We start from the raw sequence: 14,874 nt of genomic DNA, 5'->3' as shown, positions 1-14,874 counted from the left end.
ACCTTTATATGACTTGATGGGGTATACACCACACACCTACAAACAAACCGTAAAAGGTAGAACCAGCCTTTAGAAGAGAGTGGTTCACAAAGGGGAAGGTTGCCATAGTCTACTGTTTCTGCTATTCTGATCTGTAGACAGATACTATTACCCTCTGAACCCTTCCTCCAGTACACAAGGGGGAGTTCTTGAAGCACCACTGTAAGTTGTATAATTCCTTTTGTAAATGATACCAAACATAGTCAGAAATAAAGAACACCAAAGAAACTGGGTAGCACGATTCAGTATAAAAAGCACAACATGTAATGACTGTTTATTCTCAAAAGTGTTGCGCGCGCACATACAAACAATCTGTACAAATCATGATACATTTAAACAACAGGTCAGACGGTTCTGGTTATCCCCCCTGTGGTGTTGGAGCAGGGGAACTAGACAACAGAGGAATGGTGTTGGTTTTACACTCCAACGTCCTCTCACAGCCTAGACTAGAGGATCAGCTGTTGGCTGTAGAACCTGGCTCTGGAGACTGCAGGAACTCATAGGGGTCATGAACCATCTCAGTCTGGTCACCGACACCCAGATGTGAAGGACTCCCTGTTGGGGTCAACAGAAAAAAACAAAACAAGACATTTGATGAGGAAAATCTCATTGATAAGAACTAACAAAGTTATAGTCAACAGCGAATAAACCTTCTTGCCCTGGGGGTTTGAGAGTCGCAGGAACTCCTAACATACAATGATACTTGTCGCAGAGAGAGTTGTGTCCCTGATTTAAACAAAACCATGTAAACTCTACTGTTACCCAGGTGGTGTCTCTGTCTGAGGTATAAACTGTACTGTTACCCAGGTGGTGTCTCTGTCTCTGTCTGAGGTGTAAACTGTACTGTTACCCAGGTGGTGTCTCTGTCTCTGTCTGAGGTGTAAACTGTACTGTTACCCAGGTGGTGTCTGTCTCTGTCTGAGGTGTAAACTGTACTGTTACCCAGGTGGTGTCTGTCTCTGTCTGAGGTGTAAACTGTACTGTTACCCAGGTGGTGTCTCTGTCTGAGGTATAAACTGTACTGTTACCCAGGTGGTGTCTCTGTCTGAGGTATAAACTGTACTGTTACCCAGGTGGTGTCTCTGTCTCTGTCTGAGGTGTAAACTCTACTGTTACCCAGGAAGTGCTGGTCTCTGTCTGAGGTGTAAACTGTACTGTTACCCAGGTGGTGTCTCTGTCTCTGTCTGAGGTGTAAACTGTACTGTTACCCAGGTGGTGCTGGTCTCTGTCTGAGGTGTAAACTGTACTGTTACCCAGGTGGTGTCTGTCTCTGTCTGAGGTGTAAACTCTACTGTTACCCAGGTGGTGTCTCTGTCTCTGTCTGAGGTGTAAACTCTACTGTTACCCAGGTGGTGTCTCTGTCTCTGTCTGAGGTGTAAACTGTACTGTTACCCAGGTGGTGTCTCTGTCTCTGTCTGAGGTGTAAACTGTACTGTTACCCAGGTGGTGTCTCTGTCTGAGGTGTAAACTCTACTGTTACCCAGGTGGTGTCTCTGTCTCTGTCTGAGGTGTAAACTCTACTGTTACCCAGGTGGTGCTGGTCTCTGTCTGAGGTGTTGGAGAGGGAGGACAGGTTGGACGAGGGTCTGGAGCCGACCCGGTCCGCCTGCGCGTCCTGGAACTCCTGCAGCAGCTTGGCCGCCTCGTCGAACTGCTGCTGGCCCTCCTCCAGCTCCGGCTCCTTCTTCACTGCTTTACCTGAGGTGAGAGAGAGAGGAGAGACATGTACTATGACAGGTACTATGACAGGTACTATGGTACTGGCTTCCTGTTAAGTTCAGGATAGATTTCAAGATACTTCTGCTTGTTTATAAAGCTCTCACTGGCACAGTACCAGAATATCTGAAAGACCCTTTGCTAGCATATCAGCCCAATGGAGCTCTCAGGTCTTCTGTACCACATGTACAAAAGAAGAGATTTGGTGAGGCTGCATTCTCATTTTATGCACCCAAATAGTGGAATGCACTGCCAGTTTACATTAGGGATGCAACCTCAGCAAATATGCTCATGTCAAGACTAAAAACCCATCTTTTTAATATTGACTATAAATTAAATCATTAAATGATTAAAGCACTTTGAGCTGCAACATTTGCAGGAAAAGTGCTATACAAATAAAAGTTATTAAGTTATTATTATTATGATGATGGTAGTGACGGATGATGTTCATACTAATAAAAGTGCCGCTGATGATGATGATGATGATGAAGATAAGGTAGGGAGTTGATGGGTTCTCACCTAGCGTGTTCAACATGGACATCTCCAGAGACATGTCAGAGTAACTCTTCATGGACATGAAGTCCAGCACAGAGCTGTTCTCTCCCAGGCCGCTCCCGTCCCCCACCTGCTCAAACCAACACAGCTTCAGTAAGACCCAGACCAGGTGGAGCCGGTCAGTCGTTAACAACAGAGAACTGGGTTAGGTTATAATAACATGAGTTTGTAACTCACACAAACCACTGTGAACGTGTTTAAATGAGGCGGTAGTAAAAAAAAACACACACCTGCATGTCGCAAATGTTGGTCTTGGTCTCGTCAGGTTTCAGCGACATGTTTCTTTTCTGAAACGCGTCGTAAAAGCGTTAATGCGTCGATATGCATAACGTACACACTATGGCAGACATCGTATACCAGTAGTGGTGAAGTGGAGGAAATAATCTTAAAATACCCCCCCCCCCACCTTCAGAGAGTAGGAGTAGGAAATAGGAGGCAAACTAACTGCTATTGTGAGAGATCAATGACACTGCATGTGAAACTGAGGGACCCACCTGTCGGATCTGGAAGATAGATTTAGAGTGGTCTCCAGCAGTCATCTTATCCAGCAGCCCGTCCACCAGATGCTTGGTGACATTCCCACAACCCTTCACAAACTCCTGTATACTGAGAGAGAGAGAGAGAGAGAGGGAGATAGAGAGAGGGAGGGAGAGGGAGAGGGAGAGGGAGAGGGAGAGGGAGAGGGAGAGGGAGAGGGGGAGGGAGAGGGAGAGGGGGAGGGAGAGGGAGAGGGAGAGGGAGAGGGAGAGGGAGAGGGAGAGGGAGAGGGAGAGGGAGAGGGAGAGGGAGAGGGGGAGGGAGAGGGAGAGAACACATGATAAGAACAAACTCCTGAGATGTGTGAAATCATTTCAGCGCCTGTGACCCAGAACCTCTGGTTGATACGGTTTCGCTTCCTACAGGACACTTATATAATTGGACACTTATATAGGGCCTTTATCCAAAGCATCTGCTTTACAACGGCCTCTCATTCACCCATTCGGACACACATTCACACACCAATGGCGATTTGCGACTTGCACCAATGCAAGCTACCATGCAAGGCGCCGGCCCGCTCACTGGGAGCAATTTGGGGTTCAGTTTCTTGCCCAAGGACACTTCGACATGTGGCCAGCCAGGGCTCGAACCGCCGATCTGCCAACCTTGCGATCATTAGACGGCAGCTCTACCTCCTGCGCCACAGCCGCCCCTTATATATACACACCCAGATGTGCTATAATGATTATGGGTGCTGTCCACTAACCTGAGAGCACATTGCACCCCTGTCTCATCCCCGTAGGCAGAGTACAGCATGTCCATCTCCTCAGGGAGCAGGTCTGGATAGATGGAGTTGTTCTGGAGGGTCTGAGTGTTGTAGGCACTGCTCAGGAAGGTCACTGAGGAGAGGAAGAGGTCAGAGGTCACTGAGGAGAGGAAGAGGTCGACACCGGCATGGAAAAGTACAAAGGGGAAAAACAGCACCTACATGCATACACCGCAAAAAGTTCATGAAATGATGAAATATCTTAAATCAAGGCGATATATGCCTGATTTTTGTCTGACTGCCCTAGTTTTAAGATATATTTTACTTGGCGAGTGACATTTTCCTGTTCTATTGGCAGATAACGTTGCTTATTTTTTAAGTCATATCTTTGTATTGCTTCATCATTTTATTGCTTTTTTTTCTTGTTTTTGAGAGCTGATTTTTTGCAGTGTAGGAGGTTTGATAGTGGTCTCAATAATAGGAAATCACTGCAGGTTTTATCTTCACGTCCGTCCAAAAACATGTTGGTGTCCCGTCTGTTTTTGACTTATCCACAATCCTACACTTTATGTCGTACGGACAGCTGAGCGGATCATCGGCTGCCCCCTGCCTCCCATCACAGACCTCCATAGCTTCAGACAGGGGCGGACTGGGATCAAAAAACAGCCCTGGCATTTGCGACACAACAGCCCTATTTCCAAACGCAACATCAACACGGATTGTTAACATAAAAAGCTTGAGATAACCAGACTGACTAGAATCGAATGTAGACATTTGGAACACAAATGTAACACACACACGCACACGCAACTGACACACTACAATCGCTGATGAATTCAGAGTGCCGACAACAATCCACACAACGTTATTGAGAGCATAGTATAACCTATATAAGGTGTTTGGCACATTCAGGACAAATAGCATACATAGGCCAGACCAAAACATGAGAAACAATGCCAACTGCTAAATTCTGAAGTACCGTAGGCTAATTCTTTAGATCTTATATTGAACTCCATTTCCCAAGCATAGCCCCTACCTAGTGGGGGCCCCTGGGCTTGAGTCATTGTTCGGGCCCCTACCTACACCAAAAATGATACGCTACAACTACACCAACCAGAACCTATGACCAGAAACACACGTATCCCAATGGAGTATGTTATTGGCATAAAGCACATGAAGAAAAAGCAAGTCCGTTCTGTGAGGACAACAGAAAAAACTTAGGAGTAGGCTATACTTGAATAGCAAGTGGTCTCTCAGCAGAGAGAGAGAGAAAGAAAAAGAGAGAGAGAATGCCATGTCAAACCTTAATGGGTTCTTTCTTAGGGAAAGAAAGACTATTCATTTATTCATTTTTTTATATTCATAATATTTTTCCTTTAACATGAATCAATTAATTAAATTAAAGTAAAGTATACTGCCTTGAGCTGCTGGTCATCTTTTCTTTGACATTAGTTGTGTCTGTCATATGAACTGTTTGTTATCATCCTGAACTATCTCTGTTGCTCACCTCACCTCAGTTCTGTCTCTGTTGCTGTCCTCTCCTGTTGTCTGTCTCTCTGTTGCTGTCCTCTCCTGTTGTCTGTCTCTCTGTTGCTGTCCTCTCCTGTTGTCTGTCTCTCTGTTGCTGTCCTCTCCTGTTGTCTGTCTCTCTGTTGCTGCCCTGTTGTCTGTCTCTCTATCTTAGAAAATGCCAGGCACACTGCACAAAATAAAGAATGGTCCTCATCACGATAGCTGACCCATTTCCGTTGTGATCCATCTTTGCGGTTAAACGCTTTCTTGGCTGTTCCTTCAGCCGACTGATGTGGGTGAAACTTGAAAAACTGTCCAAGTCAGGGTTCCCGTTAGAAAAAATTGCCGCCGGACATCGTGTCGGGGAAGATTTCGATTTACCGGACAAACGTGATATATTCCGGTCATCATATTAAAATATAAAAAAAAAAAAAAAAAAAAAAAAAAAACTAATATAGCTGTTTGTCGCGGTGATTACTGTTGTGTAGCGGCCTATATATGCCATTTAATGTCTATTTCTCATCCGATACGATTAGATGCGAGCTATATAATATATAATAATATAACATGATTCGCATGCGCGCTATGCCATTATGTCCAGCGCTGAACGGGCGCCTCACTGGGAACTGAACAGACAGCATCGATCAATGAACAGACTCCACATTACGTTAACTGAAGTTTGTTAAATTGTTTGGGATTAATGTGAGTTTTCTATTTTCTCTTTCCAGTTTTACCCTTTTTTTTTATCAATAAAACAACGTCATTTCTATAACCAGGTCTCGCTGGTTGGGAAGGCATTTCGTTTAGCTGCCTGTCAAATCATACTTAATCGGACTCGGGAGTATGTCAATGAGGAGAACATAACTGTTTATTGAGAAACAATAGGCAGGCTGGGATACGTATATAAAGAAATACCACAATGTCTAGATGTATAACATTTTATTGAACAGTGCAAGCATGTAGGCTTCTGGCGTGACATCGTACCCCTAACGTTCTTAGGGCTTGTTTGAAAAGCTTAGACTGAAAGTTAGTGCCCTGGTCAGATTGTATAACAAGAGGAAGACCGAATGTGGGAAAAAACGTTGTTAAAGCTTTCACCACTGAGCTGGCTGATATGTTACGCAACGGAACAGCTTCGGGAAAACGAGTAGCAGCGCACATAATAGTAAGCAAATACTGACTTCCACTTTTAGTCCTAGGCAAAGGTCCAACACAATCAATTATTACACGTTCAAATGGCTCCCCTATAGCAGGAATGGGATGCAATGGTGCGGGTGGAATGGATTGATTAGGCTTACCCGCCATCTGACAAGTATGGCAACAGCGGCAGTGCTTGGCAACATCCGCCTTCAGTCCGGGCCAAAATAAATGTTTCAATATCAGCTGATAAGTTTTAGTTATACCTAAATGTCCTGACCACTGGCTCTCATGTGCTACAGATAACACCTGTTGTCTATAACCCACAGGCACAACCACTTGTTTTACAGTATTCCACTCACAACCATTTGCATTAGGAGGAGACCATTTACGCATTAATATCCCATCGTTAAGGAAATAAACTACGTTGCCCCCTATTTCAGATTCCTCACTAGCTGCATGTAAAAAACATTTGTTTAATGACTGATCAGCTACTTGAGCGACACGCAATCGCTCGCCGGTTACAGGCAGAGATAGGCTGTCAGCGGATGGTATGGTAGGACTCGGGGAGGATGGTAACTCTACCACTTTCTCCCTGGGAGAAGCTGAAACAATCGGGTTCTCATCCCTTTCAGAAAAGGCTTGCATAATCACACTATCACAGAGAGAAACATCGCTATCCTCCTCTCTGCCTCGACTCGATTGTGCACGAGTTATAGCGCACACCGGAAACAACCGCTGTTTCGCATAGGCAGCCTACACATTAGGAGTCATCATCATGCCGGTGTCAAATCATATCATAATAAAATAAATACATAGCCTATATATTCGTCTTTTTTTAAATAGAAGGAATCAGAATGTGAACTTTAGCGAATTGTATTCAAATTGTGCTTAGAGGGAATTATTTTCACCGGACATTTATGTCCGACGAGTTTTCAATTTGTCGGACTTCAACAACTTTTACCGGACAAAGTCCGGGAATTACCGGTTAACGGAAACCCTGGTCCAAGTGTGTCGAAATTTGGTCGCTTGAAAAAATCACACTGCTCCTCTGTAGCCATCCTACCGGCTCCGCTCATTGCTCCCGCGGCCGCCGTTCCCTCTGATAATGTACCGGTAATTTCCAACGCCTTTTGCTTGTCATGATGAACTGTTTCTGCCACAAGTCCCATGTCCATGTCCGATTCCTCTGCCACTTCCTCTCGCTTGTCTCCATGTTTCTCTCCCTCGTCGTCTCCCTCCACAAGTTCAACGCTAGTGCTGCTATCTATTCCATGTCGAGTTATCTAGCGTTGCGTAGCAACGAGTTGATCATGTGAAAATGTGTGTAACGCCACGGCAGAACCGCGTGGGCGACCCGGGCCGATATAATATGTTTTGGGCCGCGGTCTGCTGAAATAAGTTATTTTCAATGAAAAACACCAGAGACAAAATTACTCATAATAATAAAAAAAATAATAATAATAAAAAAAAAAGATAATACATTCTGAGCGGCCCAGAGTCTCGCGGCCCTCCTGGCATTTGCCAGGCTTGCCCGGTGGCCAGTCCGCCACTGGCTTCAGATCATTGAAGAGAGCACGCCAGATTGTGTCTGACCCCTCACATCCAGCTCACAGCTTGTTTGAATGACTCTCTTCTGGATAGAGGTACAGGGCCACCAGGACAAAAACATCACAACACTTTTCTTCCCCAAAGCCACAGCCCTCCTCAATAACTCCTGATCATTGCACCTTGCACCTTACTTGTTTTTGCACTAAGTTGTACAGTATATTTATTCACTCATATTGGCACTGTATATATTGTTTTGAGTATTGTTGTGTTGTGGTCTTGTTGTTGTATGTAGTGTAGCTTGTTCAGCATGGAGAATACCAAGTCATGTTCCCAGTGCCCCTGCACATGACGAATAAAGTTGAATTGAATTGAATTGAATGACCCACCCTTATGTCTCCTGTCGTCTTTGAAGCCTAAGGTTGTTAGTCCAGGTAGGAGCTTATTGGATAGGGAACTCAAATCCACAGGATGGGTCTCCTCCTCTGTAAAACATTGAAGACACATGTACTCACATGTTAGGTTAGAGAACTTGTTTTTTTAATCCAACATGATTTGGGTTCCCACACCTTCTGAAACATCAAACTCAAGCACCTTTCAAGCACCTCTAACACCTTGATTTCTTTTCTCTTTTCTCAAATTCACAAACTTTCAAGGATTTCAAGGACCCGTGGGAACCCTATAGGTCACATTGCTTTTCCGTTGACTTACTTGTAGCTATTGAATGTGATTAATCATACAACCGTGTCGAATGTAAAAACAAAAAGAAGACCAAATCAACCTTCGGCCTCCGTGTCCAGCTGGTTAACCACGGTGTACAACAACGCCCCGTCTGCCTCCTTCCTCAGGTAGCCCATCTGGAAGCACAAGGATGCATCAAGTCATGTGATTATTCTGCTCAGCTGAGCGGGTGGCGGTAGCCTAGAGGTTAGAGAGGCCGGCTGGGAGGGAGCTGCCTGTGAGCTGGTGACTGGAGGGTTGCTGGCATCATATCTAAAGTGCCTACCACTGTTAAGCCCTTGAGCAAGGCACTTAACCCCTAATTGCTCCATAGAGCTGACTAGGGCTGACCCTGTGCCTAGAGCAAAACATACATTTCATTGTACAATGACAAAAAGGTTGAATCTAATGTAATCTAAAACTCCATAAGAGTTACTTATACACAGACCTGCCAATTCCTCTCAACATCCAAGACATGTCACTCCTAGCAGCCTTTTGGATGGAGAGACAACAGTGGCTGGCCAATATTCATGATTTGTGTCATTTAAAAAAATAAAATAATAATAATAGTTTTTTTGTTGCTTGGCTCACGCCTCAAAGAGCTTTCACAATGTGTCTCTTTTTTTCAGTGAAAAAAAAAAAGAAAGAAAGAAAAGTCATATCAGTCCCCCGAATTAAGGTGGTGATTTTTTTTTTTAAAAAGAAGAAAGCTCAACATTTCATGACAACCCTGAGGATAGTATGTCTAAAACAACCATGAGGACAGTCTGTCTGAAACAAGCCTGTGTGTGCTGCTGTTTGTTGTTGAGCGGCAAGCAGCACCTTGGAGTTGGGCATGTAGCGGCTGATGCGGTCCCGGGCCTCGTCCGCGGCGTGCTCCACCAGGGCCAGGACGTGCTCCTCCGCCGTGCTGTCTGTCAGGCTGCAGGCGTTACCCTCCGGCTCGTACAGGTAGCTACAACCAGACCGGCACGCTTGTTACTATGGAGACGACTGCTGTTACGCATCAGCGGCAGTCCTGGCACACAGGCCCCCTGTTGTGACTGGTCAGATGGTCCTTTAGGAGGGACTTGTTGATCACATGACTGACTCAACAGACCAGACTAGACCAAGGCCTTGATCACATGACTGACTCAACAGACCGGACTAGACCAAGGCGTTCAATAAAAGACACCGGACACTATTTGCGACAGTTTTGCCATACCTGATCTCTTCCTTCATGTCTTTGATGGGCTGTTTCTTGGACTTCTTGGCAGACTCCGGGGGGATGGGGGTGACCTCCGGGGGGGGCTCCTCAGCCGCCACGTTCTCGTCCCCCAAAATGGCCGCCTGCTGAGAGAAATCCATGTCCTGCATGAAAGACACGCTGCGCTTCAGAGCTAACAGCCTCTCCTGCAAAGAGAGCAGACATAACAGAGCCACAGGGCCACGCTTTAACTCCTTCTGCAGAACCTGGCTGGAGAGGTGATATGGTAGCCGATGGGATGGGATGGCGGTGAGTCCATGATGATAATGGTGATGAAGAGGATGATGATTAGGGGATACTTAAAGAAGAAACGAAAATGAAGTGACAGATCTGCCCTTGAAGTGCATTGTTATTTTTCCCATTTTTTACTACGCTCAAGAGACATGACGTCAAATTTACAGCAGCGTTACTTCAAGTGAATTGAAGTGTGATTCATGGATTTGATGTAGAATCACTCAAGGGCAAATCTGTGCACAAAACAAATCATGTAAGGAATTGCCACTTGGTCGGCAGGGCGGTCAGAGAATGGCAAATCAAAGAGAGTCCACGATCAAAGAATCTGTAAAAGGGAATGAGTGAGTTGAATGGATGGATTTATGACCGACATGCAAGTCACACGTTTGAAGATGAGATGGACTCAGTTCTACGCGTTTAGACAATCATTACTTTGCTCATCATCTTGAAGCCGGTGTGCAGCAGCTTCTTAGCGGCCTTGTAGTAGACGGTCTCTGGCCGGTTGTACACCATGGCGTTGTCACACATCAGCTTGAAGTCCGCCTGCGAGAGAGAAAAAAGAAAATAGGTTTTTATCATCAGTGGATTTATACAACCCTGGAAGTACCCTCCGTCGAAAACACCACCCACTCTCCGAAGTCCGAACGTTTGGCAAAAATAAACATTCTATGTCCTTACTAACATTCTGATGACATCATGAGCAGTCGTTATCAGCAAGGGTCATCCTACCTAGTCGCCTCACCTTGAACTCTGTGATGGTTTTATAGTCGTTGATTTCGATCTTGTCCTTGATGCTGCTGAAGTCCATGGGGTGTTTGATGATCATGGAGTAGCCGGGAGCGATGGCGTCCGTCACTGGGAAGGAGAAGAAGCCATGGGCGTCCTTCCTGTAAAGACAAGTATGACCCCCTTTTACATTTGACCCATTTTTAGCAGCCGCTTTCATCCAAAGCGACTTACAATAGACCTATCGCTAAGCCACGCCCCAAAATAGAAATTGTCCAATCATATCACAGAAAAAGTCACTACAGGCAGAAAATTCAGACAAACAACTCACTAATATCTGATGGTGAAAAGCTTCTAGACTAAATATTCTTGTCATCTTTAAAAAACATGTCTATTACTTGCTGTGGTAAATCAGAAATTTGAACTCCCGCCATTGTAAGTCCTGTTTTTTGCATTTGTTTTTGTTCATGTATACATGTGAAAAAAGCATAAACGCACCTACTGTAATGCCAAAGCAAATTCCTACATGTGTCAAGCATAATGGCAATAACGTTATCTGAATCTGAATCTGAATGTCATTCAATTCGAGCGAGCGTTGTTTGTTTGTCTGAGTTTTCAAAGGCGGCGTGGCTTAGCGATAGGTCTATTGGAGATCACAGGGACAGTCTCCCTGGAGTAACTCAGAGCTAAGTGCCTTACTAGGCACACTAGTGGTGGTGAGAACTCATGACCTTCTGATCACCAGCTCCAACTCACTGTCCCCTAGGTCACCACTACCCCTAGCACCACCACACCACTGAGGTGACCGCAGGACTGACACACAGCCGTAGAGGTCACTGTTACGTGCCTGTCAAGGGTTCCCTTCTCACCTCTGAAGCTGCCGCAGGAAGTGTTCTAGGAGCTGCTGCCGAGGGGTGCACTCGCTCTCTGAGGAAACACAAACCACAGTCACATGGTGCATTAATACACAATACACAATATTACTGACTGTGTCTTTGCAATGCCAATGTCTAACGAACCTGGACCCAAGCATTTTACTCTGTGTGTCCGTACATCGATGTAATAAAAGCAATTCTGATTCTGATTCTGATTCTGAAAAACACACTTAGCAGGATGATGTACAGGTTCTCCTTGTTGATCTCTGATCACTGTGGTTTTTTATAGTCACATGTTTAATGACTAATAATAATAATAATGAAAAGCCCAAATCCACCTTCTGCTACGACCTGGCTAAACGACTTGATCTCCTTTTTGTCACTAGAAAAGGTGAAATATACATTAAGAGGCTCGATAGCGAATTTCTATAAAAGATGGCAACCTATCATTTCTTATGTAAATACTCTTTCCTCTCTGGATCCCAATTGATTAATTTGTTTATTGTTTGAGGTGAGCACCCGGTGTATCTGTTCTTTTGTACTTTTCTCCCTGTTTAATTTCATTTCATTTACTATGTGTTTTTTAATTTATTACAATTATTTAATTTACTTAAATTATACATTTAGTTTTTGTGCTTTTTTTGTTTGTTTTTGTCTTGTTTTGTCTCCCACTTGAGAGTTTGGGCTGGGTGGGTGTTTAGGGGTAAAAAAAAGAAAGAAAAGAAAGGTGTTCTAGTTCTCTGTTCAAACACCAAATGGGGGATAAAGAAAATAAAACTCTCATTTAGTTTTTATTAAGTCAATTGTATAATTTGCATTTGTATATTCTTGTCCCTGACTTGTATGCCTTTGTTCGCCAATATTCTTTTAAAATAAAAAATAAAATAATAATAATAATAATAACACACGGTAGTACAGGACAGAGAACAGCTTCTGCACAGCGACGGGAGTTCCTCTTACCCTGCGCTGTCCTGCACGCTCGGATGGGCCTGTCTCCCTGCTGCTCCACCTCCACCTTTATGCTGGGATGGAACTCATCCAGCTCAGACTCCATCTCCAACCTCTCCCTCTTCCTCTTCTTCTCCTCCAGTTGCTGAAACAACATCCACAAACGTGAGTGTGCACCAGTGAAATGATCATCAGGAAACTGCCGGGAGAGACTGTCCCAATGTGTTCTCTTTTATAATAATAATAATAATTCATTGTATTTATAAAGCGCTTTTCCGGGGCTCAAAGACGCTGACAATTATGGGAAAAACAGAAAACACAGAAACAACAAGCAACAGATAACATGAGCACATAGAACACAGAGTTAACGAACAGGCACAGGGAACAATTAACACAGCAATGCCCAGGGGGGGAGGGGGGTGGCAGGGTTAGGGGAGATGGTTAGGGGTAGGGAAGGTTGTATGCATGGGGAAACAGGTAGGTTTTGAGGTGGGATTTCAAAGTGGAGAGTGAGTTGAGGCAGAGTGAGAGAGTTCCAGAGGTGCAGTTCCAGAGAGCTCCAGAGGGGCAGTTCCAGGTGCAGCTCGTGAAAAGGCACGGTCTCAGAAGCCTTTGAGTTTCGAGGGTGGGACAGTGAGGGGAACAGTGGATGAGGATCGGAGGGTATCATGGTCCTAAAAAGAAACATGCGTACCTCGACACCGACGCCAATGTTTTTGGGCAGCATGAAAGGCTCTACCGCCACACCGCTGGGAGCGGCGCTGGCTGTCATTGTGGCCGCCTGCTCGGCTTCGTTCTGCTCCCGCTCCCGCTTCTTCCTCTTCTCCTCCTGAGAGAGAACGTAAAACAGGGAATTCAATCGTACACAATGTCTCCTGTGTGCTTCTTATGAAACCTTCGACCTCCTCGTTACTCACCTTCCGGCGTCTTCTGTCCTCATCGTCTACGTGTTTGTCTTTGTCCTTTTCAGACTTTTTCTTCTTTTTCTTCTTTTTGTCTTTGTGCCGTTCCCGTTCGTGGTCCGACCTGTCGTCGTAGTAACTGGAGTCGTGACCGGAGCCTGAGAGTTCCGTGACCTCACTTCCACCCACTTTCAGCACGAGCTTCAGTGGCTTTTCATGGGGCTTGTCCTCATAGCCTGAAAACAGAAATACAGGGGGTTATGAGTCAAAAGCTATATATGAGGTTATATAGGAAGGTATTAGAGCATGACTGACTAGGATTGGGCAAAAAAGTGATGATACGTTGATAAGTTGAGCATCATCATCATAAAAAGCAGACATGTACATTTTTAAGGCAATGTTGATGATTTTATGACTTACAGTAGCTCGAATGACAATAATTACTCTTCTTAGCTAGAGAGGCTTACAGAATATGGCAGCAGGCAACAGAGGTTGCGGTTAACAGTCGCATCTACTGTTGGTGTTTGATTCAGACATATCTCATCTACTGTTGGTGTTTGATCCAGACATCTACTGTTGGTGTTTGATTCAGACATATCTCATCTACTGTTGGTGTTTGATCCAGACATATCTCATCTACTGTTGGTGTTTGATCCAGACATCTACTGTTGGTGTTTGATCCAGACATCTACTGATGGTGTTTGATCCAGACATATCTCATCTACTGTTGGTGTTTGATCCAGACATCTACTGTTGGTGTTTGATCCATTCCAGACATCTACTGATCCAGACATCTACTGATGGTGTTTGATCCAGACATCTACTGATGGTGTTTGATCCAGACATATCTCATCTACTGATAGTGTTTGATCCAGACATATCTCATCTACTGTTCGTGTTTGATCCAGACATATCTCATCTACTGATTGTTGATCATCATTGATTCCAGTAACACTAGGCTAGCATACCTAGCTAACTGCAAAATGCAACAAAGGCTTTCAAAGAATGTTATTTGCACGCTTACCATCAACTGTTCTCCACTCCGGCTTGTGCTTTTTGTGTTTCTTCCCCATGGCCTCTGAGTTTAATATGCCAAGAGGTTTATTGTGACATTGACTCAGTCTGAATCATTGTTCAAGAAAAACCGTGTCGAACCAATGGACGGACCGGAAGTACTTTTTCCACAACAATGCTTGTTCTTCCGGGTCAACAAAACTGCGCGCTAGATTCGATTCCGACTTGACAGACCCTTCACCTCAGGTAAGATTCGTTATCTCTGTGGTTTTATCTCTATCGTCACACACATTCACCTCAGGTAAGGCATTTGTGCTGTTTGTAGTCAAGAGCGATGTCTTCAACAAGATAAATCGCGTATATGACATGTACCGTTAACATTGGTATTGATTGATGACGTTCCATTATTAGTCCAGATCAGAAAGTTGCTATAGCTACAAGGCTACACGACAGCTGTAA

The 14,874-nt window shown here is 44.6% G+C and overlaps 1 protein-coding gene across 1 annotated transcript; it reads right to left on the bottom strand.

The window, feature by feature from the left end:
* Positions 1-333: 333 nt before the first annotated feature.
* Positions 334-14,561, bottom strand: brd9 (bromodomain containing 9). Its single transcript, XM_080540908.1, has 17 exons — positions 14,426-14,561; positions 13,417-13,637; positions 13,194-13,328; positions 12,512-12,644; positions 11,546-11,603; positions 10,693-10,837; positions 10,383-10,493; positions 9,675-9,802; positions 9,293-9,425; positions 8,532-8,607; positions 8,140-8,235; positions 3,554-3,686; positions 2,805-2,916; positions 2,541-2,597; positions 2,275-2,380; positions 1,567-1,737; positions 334-594 (listed from the first exon to the last, which is right to left on the bottom strand). Exons 1-17 carry the CDS (start codon positions 14,472-14,474, stop codon positions 494-496), a joined length of 1,965 nt encoding a protein of 654 aa, XP_080397034.1. The 5' UTR covers positions 14,475-14,561; the 3' UTR covers positions 334-493.
* Between the last annotated feature and the right edge of the window lie 313 nt (positions 14,562-14,874).

Source organism: Nansenia antarctica, assembly GCF_963989245.1.
Source record: "Nansenia antarctica genome assembly, chromosome: 10".
NCBI lineage: Eukaryota > Metazoa > Chordata > Actinopteri > Argentiniformes > Microstomatidae > Nansenia > Nansenia antarctica.
The sequence above is the reverse complement of the archived record's forward strand: the minus strand, read 5'-3'. Positions and strand labels throughout refer to the sequence as shown.